General features: G+C 32.3%; 11 protein-coding genes across 11 annotated transcripts; 7 read left to right on the top strand and 4 right to left on the bottom strand.

Annotated features, from left to right (window-relative positions):
* Window positions 1-30: 30 nt before the first annotated feature.
* On the top strand, window positions 31-504 carry ASCRUDRAFT_6064 (uncharacterized protein; the record flags this gene model as incomplete). Its single annotated transcript, XM_020191260.1, has 1 exon — window positions 31-504. A coding segment is annotated over one exon (474 nt), but the record flags the coding sequence as incomplete, so codon positions are not given.
* Window positions 505-1,021: 517 nt separating this feature from the next.
* On the top strand, window positions 1,022-2,326 carry DPH1 (2-(3-amino-3-carboxypropyl)histidine synthase; the record flags this gene model as incomplete). Its single annotated transcript, XM_020194338.1, has 1 exon — window positions 1,022-2,326. The coding sequence occupies one exon, from the start codon at window positions 1,022-1,024 to the stop codon at window positions 2,324-2,326; it is 1,305 nt and encodes a 434-aa protein (XP_020050511.1).
* An 80-nt stretch (window positions 2,327-2,406) lies between these two features.
* On the bottom strand, window positions 2,407-3,293 carry ERG29 (Erg29p). Its single transcript, XM_020192466.1, has one exon. The coding sequence runs from the start codon at window positions 3,231-3,233 to the stop codon at window positions 2,496-2,498; it is 738 nt and encodes a 245-aa protein (XP_020050510.1). The 5' UTR covers window positions 3,234-3,293; the 3' UTR covers window positions 2,407-2,495.
* Window positions 3,294-3,655: 362 nt separating this feature from the next.
* Window positions 3,656-5,944, top strand: MAK5 (ATP-dependent RNA helicase; the record flags this gene model as incomplete). Its single annotated transcript, XM_020190089.1, has 2 exons — window positions 3,656-4,210; window positions 4,280-5,944. The coding sequence occupies 2 exons, from the start codon at window positions 3,656-3,658 to the stop codon at window positions 5,942-5,944; spliced, it is 2,220 nt and encodes a 739-aa protein (XP_020050509.1).
* Window positions 5,945-6,081: 137 nt separating this feature from the next.
* On the top strand, window positions 6,082-7,578 carry GID8 (glucose-induced degradation complex subunit GID8; the record flags this gene model as incomplete). Its single annotated transcript, XM_020191259.1, has 1 exon — window positions 6,082-7,578. The coding sequence occupies one exon, from the start codon at window positions 6,082-6,084 to the stop codon at window positions 7,576-7,578; it is 1,497 nt and encodes a 498-aa protein (XP_020050508.1).
* A 193-nt stretch (window positions 7,579-7,771) lies between these two features.
* Window positions 7,772-9,544, bottom strand: ASCRUDRAFT_30450 (clathrin adaptor, mu subunit; the record flags this gene model as incomplete). Its single annotated transcript, XM_020190189.1, has 2 exons — window positions 7,772-7,986; window positions 8,026-9,544. 2 exons carry the CDS (start codon window positions 9,542-9,544, stop codon window positions 7,772-7,774), a joined length of 1,734 nt encoding a protein of 577 aa, XP_020050507.1.
* A 145-nt stretch (window positions 9,545-9,689) lies between these two features.
* Window positions 9,690-14,242, top strand: ASCRUDRAFT_103422 (uncharacterized protein). Its single transcript, XM_020188566.1, has one exon. The coding sequence runs from the start codon at window positions 10,143-10,145 to the stop codon at window positions 13,914-13,916; it is 3,774 nt and encodes a 1,257-aa protein (XP_020050506.1). The 5' UTR covers window positions 9,690-10,142; the 3' UTR covers window positions 13,917-14,242.
* FCY1 (cytosine deaminase) lies at window positions 13,570-14,649 on the bottom strand. The gene has a single exon (XM_020192465.1). The coding sequence runs from the start codon at window positions 14,280-14,282 to the stop codon at window positions 13,962-13,964; it is 321 nt and encodes a 106-aa protein (XP_020050505.1). The 5' UTR covers window positions 14,283-14,649; the 3' UTR covers window positions 13,570-13,961.
* On the top strand, window positions 14,503-15,138 carry ASCRUDRAFT_103381 (uncharacterized protein). The gene has a single exon (XM_020188565.1). It carries the CDS (start codon window positions 14,653-14,655, stop codon window positions 14,977-14,979), a length of 327 nt encoding a protein of 108 aa, XP_020050504.1. The 5' UTR covers window positions 14,503-14,652; the 3' UTR covers window positions 14,980-15,138.
* Window position 15,139: 1 nt separating this feature from the next.
* REC8 (Rec8p) lies at window positions 15,140-18,071 on the top strand. The gene is made up of 2 exons (XM_020188563.1): window positions 15,140-17,204; window positions 17,287-18,071. Exons 1-2 carry the CDS (start codon window positions 15,299-15,301, stop codon window positions 17,664-17,666), a joined length of 2,286 nt encoding a protein of 761 aa, XP_020050503.1. The 5' UTR covers window positions 15,140-15,298; the 3' UTR covers window positions 17,667-18,071.
* Window positions 17,668-19,600, bottom strand: SPB4 (ATP-dependent RNA helicase SPB4; the record flags this gene model as incomplete). The annotated part of the gene is made up of 2 exons (XM_020189484.2): window positions 17,668-19,438; window positions 19,548-19,600. 2 exons carry the CDS (start codon window positions 19,598-19,600, stop codon window positions 17,668-17,670), a joined length of 1,824 nt encoding a protein of 607 aa, XP_020050502.1.
* Between the last annotated feature and the right edge of the window lie 155 nt (window positions 19,601-19,755).

Raw genomic sequence — 19,755 nt, 5'->3', positions numbered from 1 at the left:
GATGATGATGATGCTGAATCCTCAACCAGGTCTAGAAGAACCGTCACTGTCTACCAAACCACAGACTCTGAAGGTAATGTTAGAGAAATCACCTCCGAAATTGGTTCTAGCTCAAGCACTGGTGTCAGATTAACTGCAACCGTTTACGAAACTACTGATTCTGATGGTAACACCATCACCGTCACCAGCTTCCCTGGCTCTGCTTACACTACTACCTACACTACTGATGGTTCCACACTCACTGCTGTTGTTGAAGTTGTTACTTCCACTGACAGTGACGGTGACTTGGACGTCTATACAACTACTTCTCCAATTTCTAGAAGAAGATCAACTGTTTTCTTGACAACAACCGCCGATGCTGATGATAACTCTGAAAGCACAGCTGAAACTTCAGCCGAAACCTCAGACTCTTTTGGTATTGCCATCAAACCAGTCCATTTCCAAATTCCATTTGTTTCTCTTGCTCTCATGGTTTTCACCACCTTTGTTTTAATGGGTCTTTAAAATATTCACTGAAATAATTTTCTAGTTTTGTTTTTTTGTTTTGTTTTTCATTCTTTTTTTTGTTTTGTTCTTTTCATTCTTTCCTTTTTTATTCCTAGTTTTTTTGTTTCTGTGTTTATTGAGCTATAAATTGGTGTAAAAAAAGATTACATATTAATATTAATCACAATGGATTCTTTTTCGGCGTTCTTAATTCTTAATTAGTCAGTCAGTCTATGCTATGCTATGCTGTTTAGGACTACCTTCATTCCTTTATATTTTCTTTTTATTTACCACTTTGTCTTTTTTTGGGATCGCGTTATAGATATATACTATTAATCTATTCAATACTTGGTACTTTAAAAGCATCAAAACACAATCTAACTGCAAGCTCTTGGATTACAAAAACTAAACCTGTGATTGGCTGCACAAGCATGTGATCTAAATATTTTTTTATTTTTTTTTTTTCACTGCATCGGTATTGATTCTCTTTTGTTTTCTTGCTTTGATTCTAATGTTTATGCCAAATACTGGGAAAATGCAAGCTGATACTCCTAGAAACAATCTGGACTCAGAGATAAAGAAGAAAAGAATTCCCAAAAGACGATTTATAGGCCACAAGACTGGATCAGATTCTCACAGTGTGTCTACCAGCAATGATTCAGACTTCAAATCGCTAGTCAGAAGAACTGTCAAAACCAGAAGAAATCTAAGATTAATTACTCACATCCCCAAGGACATATTAGAAAATAAAGAAATAAATGAGGCAATCAAGCTTTTGCCTTCCAACTATAATTTTGAAATACATAAAACAATATGGAATATACGCAAAAATAATAGTAAAAGAGTTGCATTGCAAATGCCCGAGGGTCTACTAATTTATTCTTTGATCATTTCTGACATACTCGAACAATTTTGCGAATGCGAAGTAATAGTGATGGGTGATGTCAGTTATGGGGCTTGTTGTATCGATGATTACACAGCAAGATCATTGGGATGTGATTTCATAATTCATTACGCCCACTCATGCTTGGTTCCTGTGGATATAACATTGATTAAAGTATTGTATATCTTTGTCACCATAAATATTAACGAGAAACACTTAATCAGTACCATAAAGAGGAATTTTCAGGTTCATGATAAATTAGCATTATTCGGAACTATTCAATTCAATCCCACTTTACATTTAGTCAGACAGATATTAAATGAAGAAAATTATCAAATCATAACTCCTCAAATATTGCCGTTATCAAAAGGTGAGGTATTGGGTTGTACTTCTACGAAATTGGATGAAAATGAAATAAAAGCAATGATATATATTGGTGACGGAAGGTTTCATTTGGAATCATCAATGATTCATAACCCTAATATACCTGCTTTCAGATACGATCCATATTCTAAAAAATTTACTCAAGAATATTACGAAATCAAAGAGTTGATTGAAGTTAGATCTGATGCTATCAAAAGTTGTGAAAAATGTGAAAAATTCGGATTGATTATAGGATCATTAGGTAGGCAAGGTAATTTATTAACAATTGAAATGATTGAAAAGGTTTTAAAAGAAAATAATAAAACTGTTATCAAAATTATACTATCGGAAATATTTCCTCAAAAGTTATCAATCTTTGACGATATAGATTGTTTTATTCAAGTTGCATGTCCGAGATTAAGCATAGACTGGGGATATGCATTTGATAGGCCATTGTTAACACCATACGAAGCAATGGTCCTATTTGAAAAAGATAAAGGCATAACAGGCGATTATTATCCAATGGATTATTATGCTAAAGATGGATATGGTAGGGGCAAAACTCCCTTAAATCATCATATAGAATCGAGTTAATATTTAATGAAAATTGTTGTGTTTTTCTCAATTACCAATTATTTATTATTTATTGTTTATTATATAATAAATTTAAAATATTACATTGAAGATTTAAAGAATAATGAAAAAATAACACAAATTCGAAAATTTGAATACAAGTATAAGAAGTGAATTAATTGGATCGATATTAGATTAATATTATGGCATCAGCCGTATTGCCAGTATTAATATCAACCAAACACAAGGGTTCGTTATCTTTTTCAATCGGAACCTCTTCCTTCTTATGAAAAATCTTGATATCTTTAAGATCAATTTTCAACTTTTTAGGACCAATATTATTTGAAAACTCATCATTATTATAAAATTTACTTTCGTAAAATAATTGCATGATTTTATTTCTTAAGAATTTCAAAGTTGTGCCCAATTCTGGGTCCTTTTCGTTATAATCATCAGGAGCAAACTCAATATGATATTTCAATGGTTTCTTCAACAATTTTAATGAGCTTGATGATTTATCTTTATAGAATACATTATATAATTTGTTCAAGTTTTTCTCATTAGAGATATTTCCAAAATCAATTTTATGATCAATCAATGATTTCCTTTTAATGAAATTTAAATTGATATAAACATGAGCACAGTGAACTGGTTTATAAACAAAAACGTCAGCAGTTGGGTGGCTCCAAATTTTTAATAAAACTCCAATTTCTAATATTATATGGTAAAATATTATAGAAAATAATAGAATGATCGATAATATTGTAATAAATTTACCAGTTGAGGTTTCCATATGATATTTTAAAATGGTTTTTTTAAAAACGACATTATCAGTTAATAGATTGTCTAATTTCGAGTAGTAATTCGAATAATTGGCTAGAAATAGATCTGACGAAGGAAGTTGAAAGTAGTTCATTAGTTCTTTCATATTACAACAAACCATAAACAAACCAACAATAATATAGTAATATAGTAATATAGTAATAGTGCAATAACAGTATTATAATGATATGTTTCTAGGTGTTCTAAATAAAAAGTGAAATTTATATTTTCTCATCACTTTGAGAAAGTCGAAACAGCCATCTCTTTCTCTTTTCGGAAACGGGAACGACCTATACGAAAGTCAACCCTACATTAGCCACATATTTCTCATTTAGGAGTATCACATAGATGGATTTAATATATACATATAAATGCATATAATTACATATGATTATATAATACAGTCGCCGAATTTGTGGGTTTGGTTATTTTTTTTTATTTTTTTTATTTTTTTTATTTTTTTTTGGTGAAATTTTGAAGATTGGTTCATTGAAAATTAATTATTTCAAGCCTGATACAGAGATCAAAATGTCCCCTTTTAAAATATCTGGAAATAGAAAAAATAAATTTAATGCTGCAAAGAAGAATAAGATACTTAAACCAGGAAAAAAATCGAAAAAAATAAGAGACTCTTCAAGTTCAAGACCCAAATCAAAATCAAAAGCCAAAGCTAAGGAATCCAAAATTATTTCAGCTGACAATTTAAATTGGAAAACAGTTGATATTTCAGGTGGTGTTGATTTTGTTGATGGATGTTACGGTTTAGAAGAAATTGATGGTGTTGATGTGAAATTTGTGAATGGGAAAGTTCAGTTTATTGTAAAAGATGATTCGAAGATAAAAAATGAAGACGAAGATGAAAATGAAGATGAAAATGAGAATGAAGAAGTAGAAAAAGACGGTAATGCTCAAACTGATGGAGATCAAGATCATGATGAAAATATGGAAACAAAAGACCAAATTGAATCCGAAAAAGTACAGAAGATAGATGGCCATGAAAATAAGAACAATAAAAAACAAAACAATAAAGCCAAGAACTCAAAGAATATTATTGATAATGAAGATTCTATTCTTGAAGAGAATGTTTTTACTGAGAAAACAATTATTGAATTGGAGTCATCGGAAATCGATGAAGAATTTATTAGTTTAGAGGAATTGGAAATTCAATTGCCTAAATGGAAATCATTGAATTTATCTCCATACATATTAAATGGTTTATACAACTTAAAATTTTTTGACCCAACACCAATTCAAAAAAATTGTGTTCCAATAATATTGCAAAGAAGAGATATCATCGGGAAAGCAATGACAGGTTCTGGTAAAACATTGGCATATGGGATACCGATTTTGCAAAATTATCTTAATATTTTAAAATTTTTAAATGAACCATTGAAATCTAGCAAAAAAATTGATATTGATCACCCCGTTTCGATAATTTTTACACCGACAAGAGAATTAGCTCATCAAATTGTCAATCACTTGAATTCAATTTCTAAGTATTGTCCATTACCAAATTCAAATTCAATTATAAATATCACAGGTGGATTATCGATTCAAAAACAAGAGAGATTATTGAAAACATATAATCCTGGAATAATTGTGGCAACGCCTGGTAGAATACTTGAGATATTAAATAAAGACATTTCGATTGCTAAAAAGCTTGCAAAAGTTGACATGATAGTTTTAGACGAAGCTGACAGGCTATTATTAGATGGTCATTTTCAAGAATTATTACAAGTTTTGGATTTATTTAAAAGAGAAAGACCTAAAAGTAATGGAAAAACCAAATATGGATCATTATGGCAAACATTAATTTTCTCAGCGACTTTTACAAAAAATTTGTTCTCAAAATTAAATAAAAATATTAAATCAAATGATCAGAAAACATTGACTAATAACCAAGAAATAGTTGATATGTTGAGAAAAAATTTGAATCTTAGAGATAAATCTCCGATTTTTGTGGACGTAAATCCAAAGGAGATGTTGGCAAGTCAAATTAATGAATATCTAATTGAATGTGGAGCACTAGAAAGAGATTTGTACTTATTTTACTTTTTGAGAAATTATTTTGGATCAATTTTAATTTTCACAAATTCGATCGAGAGTGTTAAGAGAATCACATTATTGATGAAAAACCTAAAGATTCCAAATGTTTTTTCAATTCATTCATCAATGATTCAAAAACAAAGATTAAGGAATTTAGAAAATTTTACCAAACAATGTGAAACTATAACTAATAATAACAGTGACAACAACAATAGTAATCGAAAATCTTGTATTTTGATTGCAACAGATGTCGCAGCCAGAGGATTAGATATTCCAAATATCTCTTACGTTGTTCACTACCACATCCCTAGAAGTGCTGATGTTTATATTCACAGATCTGGAAGAACTGGAAGAGCAGGAAAAGAAGGAAATTCGATAATTATTTCCTCACCCACTGAGGTTTCAGGTGCATTAAAGAGATTAAGAAAATTGTTGATAAATAGCAAGCTGAATTACAAAAGCTTTGGTTTTAAAAATGATTTGAAGTTTTTGGACGTCAACATGGGCCAAATAGTTAAACTCAAGAACATAGTGTCAATTGCCAATCAAATCAGCGAATCCGAGATATCCAACAGCTCTCTTCAGAAGGAGGACACATGGATCAAAAAATTGGCAGAAGATTTGGATGTCGAAACAGAAGACCTAGAGGACTTTGCTCAGGACGACATACTCACGAAAAACAGGAACAAGAAGGAGAACAAGCAACTCAGCAAGAACCAGCACAGGACGTTGAAGGGCGAGTTAAATTTTTTGCTTCTGAAGTTGAAATAGAAAGAAGAAAAAAGAAATGTTTTGGATGTTGGGCTCGTTACCCGGACGAAGATAAGAGTGGAAGAATAGATAGAGAGTAGCATATATGATAGATAAAGTAATACACAGCTCGAAACCATCGTTTTAACTTGATCGAAATGGCAAAAAAGAGGGACGAGGAGTTTTTGAAGAAGTTTGAGAATTTTGGGAACTTCGACAGGCCTGACTTGAACTTGTTGATTCTCAACTATCTTGTCACCGAGGGGTATCAAGAAACCTCTATGAATTTTGCCAATGAGATTGGGTTGAATATCCAAGGTATGGAAGAGTTGAACATCAATAGAAACGACGATATCAACCTCCAGAACAAGAAGAAAGATAGTGGCAAAGAGAAGGAAAATGCTGTAGACGACATCAATATGGATGCTTTTGCTGATCAAGACTCCACCTTTGAAGAGGAAGCAATCAGAAAAGCGTATGCAGTAGCTGAGTTTGACGACCATAGAATCAACCAATTCAACAACTCAACCATAATCAATGGGTTGCATTCAATCAAACAAAGAAACGAAATCAAAAAAATGATTGGAAGAGGCGAAATTGAGGGTATCATAGACAAGTTGAATGATTACTATCCATTTTTGCTAGAAAATAACGATTTTCTATATTTCAAAATACTACTATTGAGTCTAATTGAATCAATTAAAAAGTTCAATAAAGAAAGAGAAATAATGATCAAAAACGAAACAAATTTTGTTCCTTCCTCAAGCCAATTGAATAAAAATATAAATAAAAGAAAGCACAGAAAGTCCTCAACTTCGATAAATTTTACATCCTCAAATTTAATTAGATATAACTTGATGGCTGATGCATCAAATTCTTCCAAGGTGATTGAATTTGAAAGGAAATTTTACGAAAAGACTATCAAGTTTATTAGAAACAAAATATTTCCCAATGCAATAAAATCCCCAGTTTTTATGGAAGAATTAGAGTTGGCCCTATGCTTATTACTATTTGATACAAATAATACTGAAAAAACTGATAAATCTCTAGATGGCAATAGCTCCATAGTAATTGAAGAGGATAATCAAAATTTCCTACCCATACAATTGAGTCATCTCAGCGACAACCATGATTTAAAACACGAAGTATTTGATTTAATAAATAACTCTATATTGACATATTCTACAAATAAATTCAAAATGTCTGACGAAATGATCGGTAATTATACCACTATCAGTTCAAATCAAAGTCAAAATAAAGGATCTAATTCAACTGATGATATGAATAGTAATATGGATATGTTTACGACTTCTGATTTTGATTTTGATTCTTTTAATACAAATAAAAATAAATATACAAGAGAGGAATTTTTTGATGATGATGATGACGAAATGAATTTAGACAAAAAACCTGATGGTGAAAAGAAATCCAAATATCACAGATCAAATAATCCAAATAATTTGGATAATTTTGGATCACTAAATCCAGATAAAAAGAGCGAATCACCAAAACATGAGGAAACAAATTTCACTGTAAATTCAAAATTTAGACAGCTAATAAATCTTTGGCTTTATAGTGAACAGGTTTTGATTGAAAATAATATCGAATTTCCAAGATTAGATTTAGGAGAGTTAATTGACTATGATAAGGAATAGCTATTTTCACTTTGTATCTATATCTATATCTATATATTTTTCTCTCTATTATTTTTATTCTTTATTTTTTTTTATTTTTTATTTTTTATTTTTTTACTTTTTTGTTTTTGTTTTGATTGAAGTTATTTTGGCTAATTATAATGGATGCTTTTTTATTTTTCCATTAACTTTTATTGAATAAATACTTTTTAAATTACCTGCAAATATAATTATCGGTTGTTGTAATATACTTAACACCCTTGTATGGCTTGATATTTTCTCCTAATCCTCTGGCATTTAATATTTTAAGAGACTCAACCTTGACACCACTAGGTATACAACCTTTATAACTATAACTTGCTGAAATAAAAGTTGGAAATAACGGTTTCTCCATTTTATTTATGCTGTTCGATTTAGAAAAATTACTGGCTGTATCATTTGCTGGATAGTCAGTATATTCAACAAAACCATCATGATTATTTTCAAATTGATTATCATCATTTGAGATAATTGTGCCTCTAAATATTGGATTTATTCCGGGAATCAAAGATTTATCAAAGACCCATTCATTTTTTCCATTTGAACTAAATTGAAAATCACCTTGAGATAATCTTATAATTTTGATGCTAGAAATTTTCGATTTAATTAATTCACAATCAATATTGATTTTAAAATTATCAATAGATCGAACTGTTTTGAATTTATTAATGAAAACCTTGATCTCAAATTCATTTGAATTTAAACCCAAGCCAGTCTTGTAATCAATGTTAATTAAACCAATATTTTTCGAATAATGTTGGTTTGGGTTGTTTAATAGATCAATCTCATAATTCATTAGGATTGATTTACCATCAGGAGGAATGAATGATAATATTCCAGGACGTTGCAACCAATTTTGAACACTAATGCAAGGATGAAAACTTGGTAAAATGTTGTCAAAATCATGACCATTTAAATTTAAAACCATTTGTAAATCTGGGATACCAGATAAATGACAAGTTAATTGAATTTGGCCTTGAATTGTGGCCATTAAAGGCTTTGAAGCGTTGAAATTGTCATAATCATTTAAAGTCGAATTATAAAAAGCTGAGGAGCCATTGAAATTGGTAACTGTTTTTTTATTTTTCTTTTTACTTGGAGCAGACATTAGAATGTCAATTGATTCAATGATATCAACAAATAATTCATTATTAGTATATTTAACGTTTTGTCTTCTCCATGGAATAGTTGATTCGAAATTTTTGCTTGAAAAGCTTTTAACATTTGAGTTGTAAGGAGCTGTTGTTGTTACTTTTGAGATTTGAGAAGTGGTTGAAGAAATGAATTTGCTCAACAAACCTTCTAATTGAACAATATCTCTTAATTGATTCAAATCGGTTATGAAGGGGAAACCATCTTGGATCATTTCGTTGATTAAAAGACATAAAATATCATAGTTAGCTTCTAACTTTAAAGGATTTAAAGGTTTACCAAAATAGTTCTCCATTACTTCAATTAATCTTTTGAAAAAGACAAAAGGTAATAAAGGATTGGGAGAATTATAATTTTTGATTTGTAAATGGTCTTTATTCTTTTTTTTTAAATTTTTCTTTATGGATTTTGCATCGTTATAATCATAATTGGTAACGGAAATGTTGCTTCCAATGTCGGTTTCCTCATATTCTTGATATTGTTGATTGGAGTTATTAACACTTTTTTTGTCATTATGTTTTCCATTTGGGTTTTCTACTTGATACTCATACACATCGTCATCGTCATCGTCATCATCATTAGCATCATCATCATCATCTTCTTCTTCTTCATCATCATCATCGTCATCATCTGAATCGGTTTCACTTTGAGTTTCAAAATCACTTTCGCCACTATTGTTTTTAAAATAGAAATCATTGGTTATTTTTGATTGACAAACCAAGTAAAAAACTAGATTCTTTTCAGTATGATGACATATCACTAAATCGTCAGTCAAATTAACAAATGGATCAATCATTTGATTGACCAAAGATAAACTTGAAATGTCATGGGATTCTGATTCAGATAAATAGGTGTTTCTAATGTTATTTATTTTTGTTATGAGAGAAGTAAAGTATGATATATTTGTTGACACAGGATAGTCAAACACAAGATTACTTGGTGAGCTATAGGTTAGTACTAGCAAGCTGGGTTAGTTGCAATCGAAAACAGGAGAACCAAACATACTCTTTGTCGTCTGTAATATAGATTGCCTTGATCAAATTCATTTCTAGTGCGAGTCTTCAATCCTGTTGATCAATTTTGTGTGATTCCAACGACTTCAGGTCTGGCACTTTTTGATGCAACGTCGGTTTGAATTGGCCGCTTATTTGCAGTTCAAACCCAAACTCTTCTTTCTTTCCACTCTGACCCACTTTCCTCACAGCTCACACAAATGTCGCACAGACTGCATAGCATCAAGATCGCAGTGATGATTTGGTCCAATGGCTCTAATCTCTAAGGGTGTGCTGCTCTCGCTGGACTTTTTTTGTTCCATAAACAACACCTGTTACCATCAGCCCGCCAACCAAAGCCAGGTGCACAACACTTAGGGAGCACAGTACAGCTCACCAAACATGCTTATTTCTCACTCAGAAGCTGGGAAACAGAAAAAATTACTGCCAGGCTTGGTGCTGGTGCTGCTTCTGCTGCTTCTGCTGCTTCTGCTGCTTTTGCTGCTTCTGCTGCTTTTGCCATCAAAGCACATCCACAGTAGTGGTATTTTGATGCGCATTTGTGAACCTCAACATGCATATGCCATAGAGATAGGCTTTTTGAAGATTTTTTGGTTTGCGATGGAATATAAATACACTGTTTTCCCCAGAGATCTGCCTTTGATCTGTTTTTATCATGTTTATTCAACTGGTTTCTTGATTTCTTTAATGCCTTCAGCCTCTTTAACACCTGCTGCCATCCCAGAGGTCTCCATTACTCAAGATGATTGCGTTTTCTACAAAAGGGTCTTCAATCCACCATTTTTATTGGTATTATACAAAAACCTATTAAACCAAGATATGATTGCGCCAAGTAATCAGGAGGAGGATATTGGATTGAGGAAAAAAAGTTTTGATTTCATACTCAGTGAGACTTTAAATCCTGCATTTACCACCGATAAAATTACTAAAACCAGAAAAGCATTTCGACATTATTTCAGCAAGATTGGTATAAATAATACCAACAATAACAATGATCTTGAGTCGATTTCTTATATCTTGAACCATATGCCATGGTTCCCGATTGTCAAGTTCCCGTTTTTTCTTGATGGTTTATTTGTCGAAGATAACAATATCGCTTTGGATGACGGGTCATCTAACTTTCCCTTATCTTCGAAATTCAGTTTAGAATTGAAAGAAAATTACAAGGATAAAAAGTTTTCTAATAAAGATTATGAAAAAATTCACAATTATAGTATTTCTCCATCTTTAGATCCCAAACAAGATGTCAAGTTCAATGAAAACCAAAGTCAATATAAAACCCAAAATCAAAATCATGCTTCAAGTAATTCAAATAATAAAAACTCCAAGAAAAAAAATGAAAAAGATTCGTTGGAATTTTTAAATAATTACCTTTACTTTCCTGTAGTATTTTCCAAAAATGCTTTGCCCTCTTTTTGTTACCATTCATGTGTTTACATAGATAAGCAAATTTATATTTTTGGTGGTTTAGTTTCAAAAATATCAGACAACAATTTTTATTCAAACACAGTTTTACAAGATAAATCAAGTTTTGTTTACAAAAAAATTTATGGAGATTTAATGAACTTGGAAGTCATTTCAGATTATGATTTGCCGATTCCTTTGAATCCAAATACTATTTTTAGTCCATACATGCAACCAAATGATCAGTTGTATATAATCAACTCATCAACTTATGCTGTTCAAAAACCAGAACTTCATGGCGATATCCCTCCTCCTTTAATCTGCTGCTCAACTTGTCAAATTTCAAACAGGTATATTTTTTATTTTGGTGGCTTTACAATTAAATCAGAATATTATAAAAAAAAATCTCCTAAATCCAAACAAATTATTAAAAAATCAATCGTTCTTAATCCAAATGGCTGGATCTTTGATCTATTAATTAATAAATTCACAAAAATCACTCTAAAAGTTCACCCAACTTATATTCCGGAAATCAATTCAACTGTTACTAACATTGCAAGATTTGGTCATGGTTTATCTTGTCTTCAAGTTCAAAATCTAAACCGTATGCCTAATGACAGCTCAATGCTCATCACTAAAAAAGTCCCAATAAAAAATAAATTCGATCAAAGTAGTACATCACTTAACTTTGAGAAATCTTCAATTCCAATATACGTCAATGGTGGGTATACTTTAACCTATCCTTTAAATACTTCTTCAATTTATCATAATTCTCATAAATTTACACCCTTGCAAGATTTTTGGAGAATAGATTTGATTATAAACAAAATTGGTATGGATGAAACTTTAACATTTTTTGATGAGTCAATTGCTATTCCTATAGTTCAATTACAAGATACCACTGATATCCCTGCTGCAAGAGCCTTCCATGTTTGCTCCTTAGTTCCAAGTAAATTCTTTCCATTAAAGACTAAATTGCAAATTGACGATTTTACTTTAAATAAAGACCTGGATTCAACAAATAACAGCATCAATAACAGCAAAAGCAATATCAATTCATTTTATGCACCGACTCCGAAAAGGACGACAACAACTGTGTCTTTTTCAGATTCACTAAATACCAAATCTTTAAAACCTGCATTTTCTCTCAGGCCTGGAATCCCCAGGAATGTTGCAACACCAATAAGAACTTCTACTCCAATCAAAACCCCAATTGCTATGGGCTTCAACACTTTAATAAACCCCGACACCCCACCAACTACATCAACTCCAGATAGGGGCACAGCTTTGTTTTTACCTCAAGCACCTATAAAGCCTGCAAATAGTTTTATTAGTTTTTCAAATTTGAGTGAAGCAGGAACGCTAAGAAACAAACAAGATGTTACAATAATACAACCAAATCCTACTGCTTCTTCGCTATCCTTTGCCAGATTGCACGATTTATCTTTAATTCTTCATGGTGGCACTGATAATCATCAAATATTTGGTGATTTTTGGGCTTTCAATTTTGATTCAAGAAAATGGATTAAAGTCGATACATATGCTAAAACCAAAGACCCAGCGCCAGATGAGAATTACAAAATTGATGTTAAAAAAGTTGGGCATAATGCATTTTTTTTATCGCATTATTATATCATTCTTTCTGGAGGTATTCAACTTGATTTTAAAGATGAACTTTTACAAAATAAAAAAATTGAAGAGTTAAAAATATTGAATCACTTTTTAGAAAGTGGATATTGGCCGGTGGAAAGCATGGAATCACTGAAAAGTTATAGCTCTGATAAACCTGATCTATCTGACCCAATAACTTTCCAAGATTATATGGAGAATAAATTGAAATGCAAGGACAAGAGCCGGAATCTAACAAATAATAGGATTTTAATACTAGATTTAAAAACCAAAGAATGGATATTTATGAACTATTTGAATACTTTTACTGGTGATGAAGAACTTAAAAAGAAGCTTTTTAGTAAAGATAATTTTGAATTTGCTAGAAAGTCTGAAAGGCTTAGCAGATCAATATATCAGCAAAAAAAAATTTCAATAGATTTTATTGATGAGTATCTTAATGAAAATAATAATAATAGTTTTACATCAGTATATGATTTTGATTTGAATAAATCAAAATCCAGGCTAAATTATAACTTCAATTCTATTCCTAATCCTATTTCCAATTCTATTTCCAGCTCTAGAGATAATTCCAAATCAAATTCTATTAATTTCAACGCCAAATCATTTTTAAAAGGTAATTCTAAAGGTGCCTCCTTTGATAATTTAGATGTTGATTCAATTGATAGCTCCAATGATGGTTTAGTCACAGCGTGTTCTTCATTGCCAGAACTTGAATCTATCCAGTTAAATAATCTTTCTATTGAGAATAAGAAAGAGCGATTGAATAATAATTCAGCTTTACAAGATAAAATTGTGCGTCAAGCATCAGCAGTTGGATCTGGAATAGTTTTTTGCGGAAATCATTTTATGGTAATCGGAGGAGTAGTTTCATTTCACAACTTGGTTTCTACAAGTAGATGTTTAAAATCAAGTATAAAGGATGTTGAACAAGCGATTCAAGACGTAAGAACAATAATTCAAAATAAAAGATATAAAAATAATCATCAAAAGGTGGAACAAATCGATAGAAAAATGATAAGACGAATAATTCAGAAATCAAAACAAAATGATCAATATTACACAATTCTAGGTTCAGGAGTAGCTGAAATTGATTTGCTATTTTCTGAACCAAGTCTATAAGGCGAAAAGACCATAAAATGCAGGAGAATTTTACTTATTACTTATTCATTCAGCGATATCCTCATTCCAAATTTCTGGCTTTTTATCAATGAAACTTTTCATAATTTTTTTGCACTTTTCATCATTCAAGTTGATCAATTCAACATTGTGGGCCTTAACAAACGACTCGGCACCTATGAAATTTTCATTTTCGCCAATAACAACTCTTTTAATGCCATAGAATACAATTGTTCCAGAGCACATTTGACAGGGAGACAACGTTGTGTACATTGTACATTTTTTGTAAACAGAAGCAGGTAATCTACCAGCATTTTCCAAAGCAGACATCTCGCCATGTAAAATTGGAGAACCATTTTGAACTCTCATATTGTGGCCGGCACCATACACTGTTCCATCTTCGTGGATTAAAGCACCACCTTTTTGATTTGAAAAGTCAGTTTTTATGAATTGCGTAAAACAAAAATAGCTAACTGAAAAAAGACATACCAATTGGAATACCCCCCTCATCGTAACCTATTTAAATGACAGAATTTAGATGGTTAATAACAGTGGATTAGAAAGAAGATAATGCAGATTTATCATGGAAACCACTAACCTTTTTTTGCTTGAAGGTAAGCAATTTCTAGACCCTTTTTATCATCAAAAACCATTACCAGACAAACAACGGAAAATAAAGCTATAACAAAATGAAATATATCAAGGAAACAACAAAGAGTTGAGAAGAACTCACAACTTGATGCCTTCTTATCTTCAAAGTGACAACAATTTCCATTTCACGGCGTTTTTGCCCAGTCCGCGCTCAGGTCCGAAACAACGCTTTTCTATGCAGCTCACTGTAGGTCCGGCTTTATGGTATTATATGCATACTGAAGCATTTGTCTGCATCTACGCGTGTTTATGTTTTCCAAATCAGATCAAGAAAAAATGGAAATGGGTGCAAAAAATATTCCTGAAAGTGTTCTACAACAAAGCCAATGTTGTATTCCCAGCAGGGTTGAATCAATTGGTTCAGAATGGTTTGAAGATATTATTAGAAAAAGGAGCAAAATACCTATTTTTTTGACAAGGTTATCTGTCGGCGCTTAATATTGAAAATGAGATATAAAGAGAGGTTTGTTTCCAGCTGTTTTGATTGAGTTTCTCCAAGTTTTCGAATTTGTTGCTTGATCAATTTCATAATTCAGCAATATAAATGTCTTTAATCAACCAAGATTTGCTATTTCCTCCAGAATCTGGTGTAGGGACAGTATGGTGGGTTTGTTTTATCTTTTTTTTAATTATATTTTGAACAATTATTTAAATTTGTACTCAATACTAACGTTATATGTAATGAAAACAATAGGCTTCTTGCAACTTTGGGCTCAAAATCAAATCATAGAAAGATGCCCAAAAGGGAAATCATGTCTGTCTCAATTCCAAAAGCGTGTAGCGCTGTTACCGATTTAAACCCGAAGATTGCATTAAGATTATCCTCAAATTTATTATATGGAATGACTTTGTTATATAAACAAAAACTCCGATACTTTTACAATGAAGTAAGTCACATTAGATCAAACTTGACCAAGTCCTTATTCGGAAGTACGTCGAAGGAGCAATTATCAAAATTGGGAAAAATCCAATTAATTTTACCTGATGGCTATTTGAATGATCATTTATTGAGGGATATTAATAATGATCATAATAGTAATGATTTCGGTGCGGCTAAACATAAGCAGTTGCTTTCCTATTATAATAATTTGTTCTTAAGAGATGATCCAAATTTTGATATTGATTTAGGGTTGTTGCCGGTTGTTTCTTCGGATGTATTTATAAATGGTGGATATGGTATTGAGAATATCGATAATTTTCCAGACTATGCTAATTTTTCTGATCATAAATTATCGTATTCCAACATGGTTTCAAATTCCAAGGATAAAGTTGTCAGTGAGTATGAGTTGATTAAATTGAAAAGAAAGCAATTGATTAATCAATATGATAACAATATAAACAATTTAAATAATATTTCAGTTATTTTATCTCCTTTACATAACTCTTTTGTTTCGGCGGATAATTCAGTTTTCTCAAGAAACAATTATAATAACTCTACGATTATTTCGTTTCCTGAAATGAATATTGATATTAATAATGAATTTGACGATTTAAATAATGTTCTTCCAACTTTAAATGAACATCCTGAAGATTTGGATTTAGATTTGGGTAATTTGAATGATGAAGATTTAATTTTAAATTTTAATACTCAATCTCAAGAGCGAGATTTAAACAAGGAGGAGGATATTGATGAAACACCATCAAAAAGAAATAATTTGCCTTGGAATAATAACTTGGATATTGAATTTGATCAAAACCATGATTTCGATTTAAATATAGATTTTGGGTTAAATTACGATGATATTCAAATGTTGGAACAAATCAATAATGATAAAAACGATAAAAAAGATAATAATGATAATAATAATAATAATAATGAATTATTAAATATTGATTTTGAACCACCAAAGAAGAAACGGAAAGTTGATGAGTCTTTACAAATTAAATCAATTCAGTTTGATGAAAGCACAACTTTATCATCTTCAGTTCTTAAATCATTTCGTAACTCATATATCGATGATATGAAAATTTTGGAAACTAAAAGACAGTTTTCAAAATCTAAATTCGATAAATTGAAAATCCAATTTCAAGATTTAGTCTATAATCAAGCACTAAATGCACCAAGATTTGCAAACTTTTCAATGAAACTTCTAGTTGGAGAAGACATTAAAAATGTTATCACAAAGGATTTTTTACCAAGAATAAAATCCGATCAATCATCAATTAATGCCCAAAAGTTCGGTGATGAGAATAATGCAAATGATGAAAACTCCAGGACCAAGCAACGTTCATCAAGTATTGAAATTGGTAGAAATATTGCACATATCCATTCAAGGACAAATTCAAATGAGGCCTTGGATTTCGATATTCCCAAAAATTATGATGAAAATGATCAATTTAATTTGGATATTGGCTTTAATTTTCCTGAATTTGAAGAGCAAGCCCAACAAATGGATTTCATGAACGCTTTTGATTTATCTTTCCCAGATTTAGATCAAAATCAAAACGATAACAGCAGAAAATCTATAGCAAGTAGCAATTTTAGAACACCGACCAAAAAAACAAAAAATTCACTTTCATCAACTGATTCAAGAGGAAGAGCCAAGAGCCAAAGAACCCCATACACAATGAAGAGTGGTTCAAAATCCAGATCACGATCAGGCAGCCGAAGTGGGAGTTTGTTGACATTGTATGAAGAACGTAAGTGCTGAGTTTCGACTATTCCCCGCTTCCTTTCTTTCTGAATCAATGCCAAACAAGATTACTAACATTTGCAATGCAGAATTTTCGCTCACTCCCAGCGCTCCAGTTCTTCCAACGCAAAAGCTAGCAGAGCTAGATGCTCAGGGCAAAAAGTTTTTGAATTATGTGAAAGCAAAGGCATCTCAATTGGCGATGCATGAACAGTCAGATGTTGCCCAATTCGGAAAGGCCAAGATGACCTTTGAGCAGTTGGTGCCTTCCAACAGTCACAGAGCGACGCCCCAGCAGCAGAAACAGGAACACAAACTGATCAACAGCAAAATGGCAGCCCTCGCGTTCTCCAGCCTATTGCAATTGGCCTCTCGGTCAATTGTCAGCATCCAGGTGCAGTCCAGGCCCACACACAGGAAGTTCCAGGCTACCAGACCCCATGAGATTTCCATACTCGTTGATGTTTAGTCTACAACCCATCAAAGGTCCCAAAGCCGTTTTGTGTTTTGGCTTTTTTCTTCTTTCTGCTCAAAACAAGACTCTTCCAATCCTCAGCTGTTTCCTCACCACTGGAATTGTATGCATCCATATGTTCTTGTTCATGTCGCTCTCTTTTCTGCTCTCTTTTCTCGATTTTCCTTTGCTTTTGCTCGTGTTTTTCCTTTTGTGTTGACCAGGCCTTGTTCAGTTTTCTTTTCATGGCCTTTCGCTTGTTTTTTTCTCGGACGTTGCTCAGGTTCTGCAACTCCCTCAACCTGGCTTTTTCTCTTTGCAGATCACTGTAGGCGTACGTTTCAAGGTCGACCCTGGGCGAAATGAGCCAGCCCTCGTTGGCCTCCACAAGCTGCTCACGCGAAATGTGCCTGGTTTCCGGCATTTTGGGCAATCTCAATAGCGAGTACATTCGGGCCAATCCAAGGTAGTCGAGTGTTTGCAACCGGAATATTGATGACGCTGTGTGTTTTGAGTAGTACCTCACAAACGCAACATACGCAGTCACAGAGTGCTCAAACCTGCCTCGGTCTTCCAAAACCCACTCTTGAAGCGAGGCTGCCATCTTTTCGAACTTTGCCTCGTCAAACTCCACCTTCAACCGGACGAGCTCCAACTTTCGGACCTTCATGAAATCAACGTAATTCTCCTCCCGACCTTCGTTGAAGAACACTATTGCTCTTCCAACTTTGTTTGCTCTCCCAGTTCTTCCACAACGATGCAAAAACATATCAGGATCCGTTGGAGGGTCAATTTGAACCACCAAGTCCACGTCTGGAATATCAATGCCTCTGGCAGCAACATCAGTGGTTAGCAACACAGACTTGTTGAGGTCGTTGGTGAAATTCGCCAAAGTCTTCATTCTTGGTTTCGCATTTAGCTTTCCATGCAACGAGAAAAATTTCAATATTGATGACGATTCAGTAATAAATCCTTTTTTAACCAAATACTGGAGCATATTATAGAAATATGTTACAGAGATACATGTCGGAAAATACACAATCACTTTTCTGAACTCGTAATTGGACAATATATGTAAAAGCATCTTGATCTTGTTTTCAGGCTTGAGCACAATGTAGCTCAAGCCCAACGACTCTGGCGCTGCATTTGCCAGTTTGTTTTTGACAGTAATTTTAACAGGATTGGTCATTCCTGTTTTGAAAATCGCAGAACCAGCACTGGATATGGTAGCAGAAAATAATCCTGTTCTTCTTTGTTTGGGCAAATACTGTATAATCGACTTGGTTGCCAGCTCAAAACTGATATCCAACAATTTATCAGCCTCGTCTAAAACAATACAATCGCACATCTTGCATTTGACATTGGAATTCGACAAAAAGTCAAGCAATCTCCCAGGAGTTCCAACCAATATTTGAGGTTGTTTTGAGAAAAAATATTCTAAATCATCACTCATTGAATTCAATGAACCAACTAGTAACTGCGTTTTAATCGAATTTTTTTGTTCCTTGGGATAATTTTCTAAAAAGCTCTGAAATACATTATTAATTTGATTTGCCAACTCTCTAGTAGGCAATATAATGACAGAATAAAAATGTCCCTTTCTATGTGTCTTTTCACTTTCCAATATCTTATTAACTCTTTCTAACACTGGAATAACAAACGCCAACGTTTTTCCAGAACCTGTAACTGCTTCAACTACAACATCTTTATTGTTGGCAAATGCTGGAATTGTAGTAGCCTGAACAGGTGTCATAGTTTCATATCCAAGTGATTTTATTGTCTCTATTCTAGTTTAGTTGAGATCATGTTAGTTAATAGTCTTCTTGAATTTAAACAATACATTAAAACAAGAAAAAATGAAAAAAAAAATGAAAATCAATGTAAAATAAGACATACATCCATGGCTGCAATTGATAAGACAAACAATCCCAGTTTAAAGATGAATCCATTTCAGTTCTTCAATCGAATATTTTCTCTAATACTTCTGATTGATGAAGAGCAACAAAATCCCAATCAACATTGTTTTTCTTTAATTTTTTTTCTTCTTGTTTTTTTTTTGACTGTCCAGAAAAAAAAATAGTACATAAACATGCAGATTGAAAAA

Source organism: Ascoidea rubescens (assembly GCF_001661345.1).
Source record: "Ascoidea rubescens DSM 1968 unplaced genomic scaffold ASCRUscaffold_1, whole genome shotgun sequence".
In the NCBI taxonomy this organism is placed as follows: Eukaryota; Fungi; Ascomycota; class Saccharomycetes; order Ascoideales; family Ascoideaceae; genus Ascoidea; species Ascoidea rubescens.
The sequence above is the reverse complement of the archived record's forward strand: the minus strand, read 5'-3'. Positions and strand labels throughout refer to the sequence as shown.

Coding starts and splice junctions, on each gene's coding strand:
- ERG29 (XM_020192466.1), bottom strand. CDS start 3,233: ATGAAAGAACTAATGAACTACTTTCAACTTCCTTCGTCAGATCTATTT.
- ASCRUDRAFT_103422 (XM_020188566.1), top strand. CDS start 10,143: ATGCTTATTTCTCACTCAGAAGCTGGGAAACAGAAAAAATTACTGCCA.
- FCY1 (XM_020192465.1), bottom strand. CDS start 14,282: ATGAGAGTTCAAAATGGTTCTCCAATTTTACATGGCGAGATGTCTGCT.
- ASCRUDRAFT_103381 (XM_020188565.1), top strand. CDS start 14,653: ATGCCTTCTTATCTTCAAAGTGACAACAATTTCCATTTCACGGCGTTT.
- REC8 (XM_020188563.1), top strand. CDS start 15,299: ATGCCCAAAAGGGAAATCATGTCTGTCTCAATTCCAAAAGCGTGTAGC. Junction 17,205..17,286: donor GTTGACATTGTATGAAGAAC/GTAAGTGCTGAG, acceptor TTTGCAATGCAG/AATTTTCGCTCACTCCCAGC.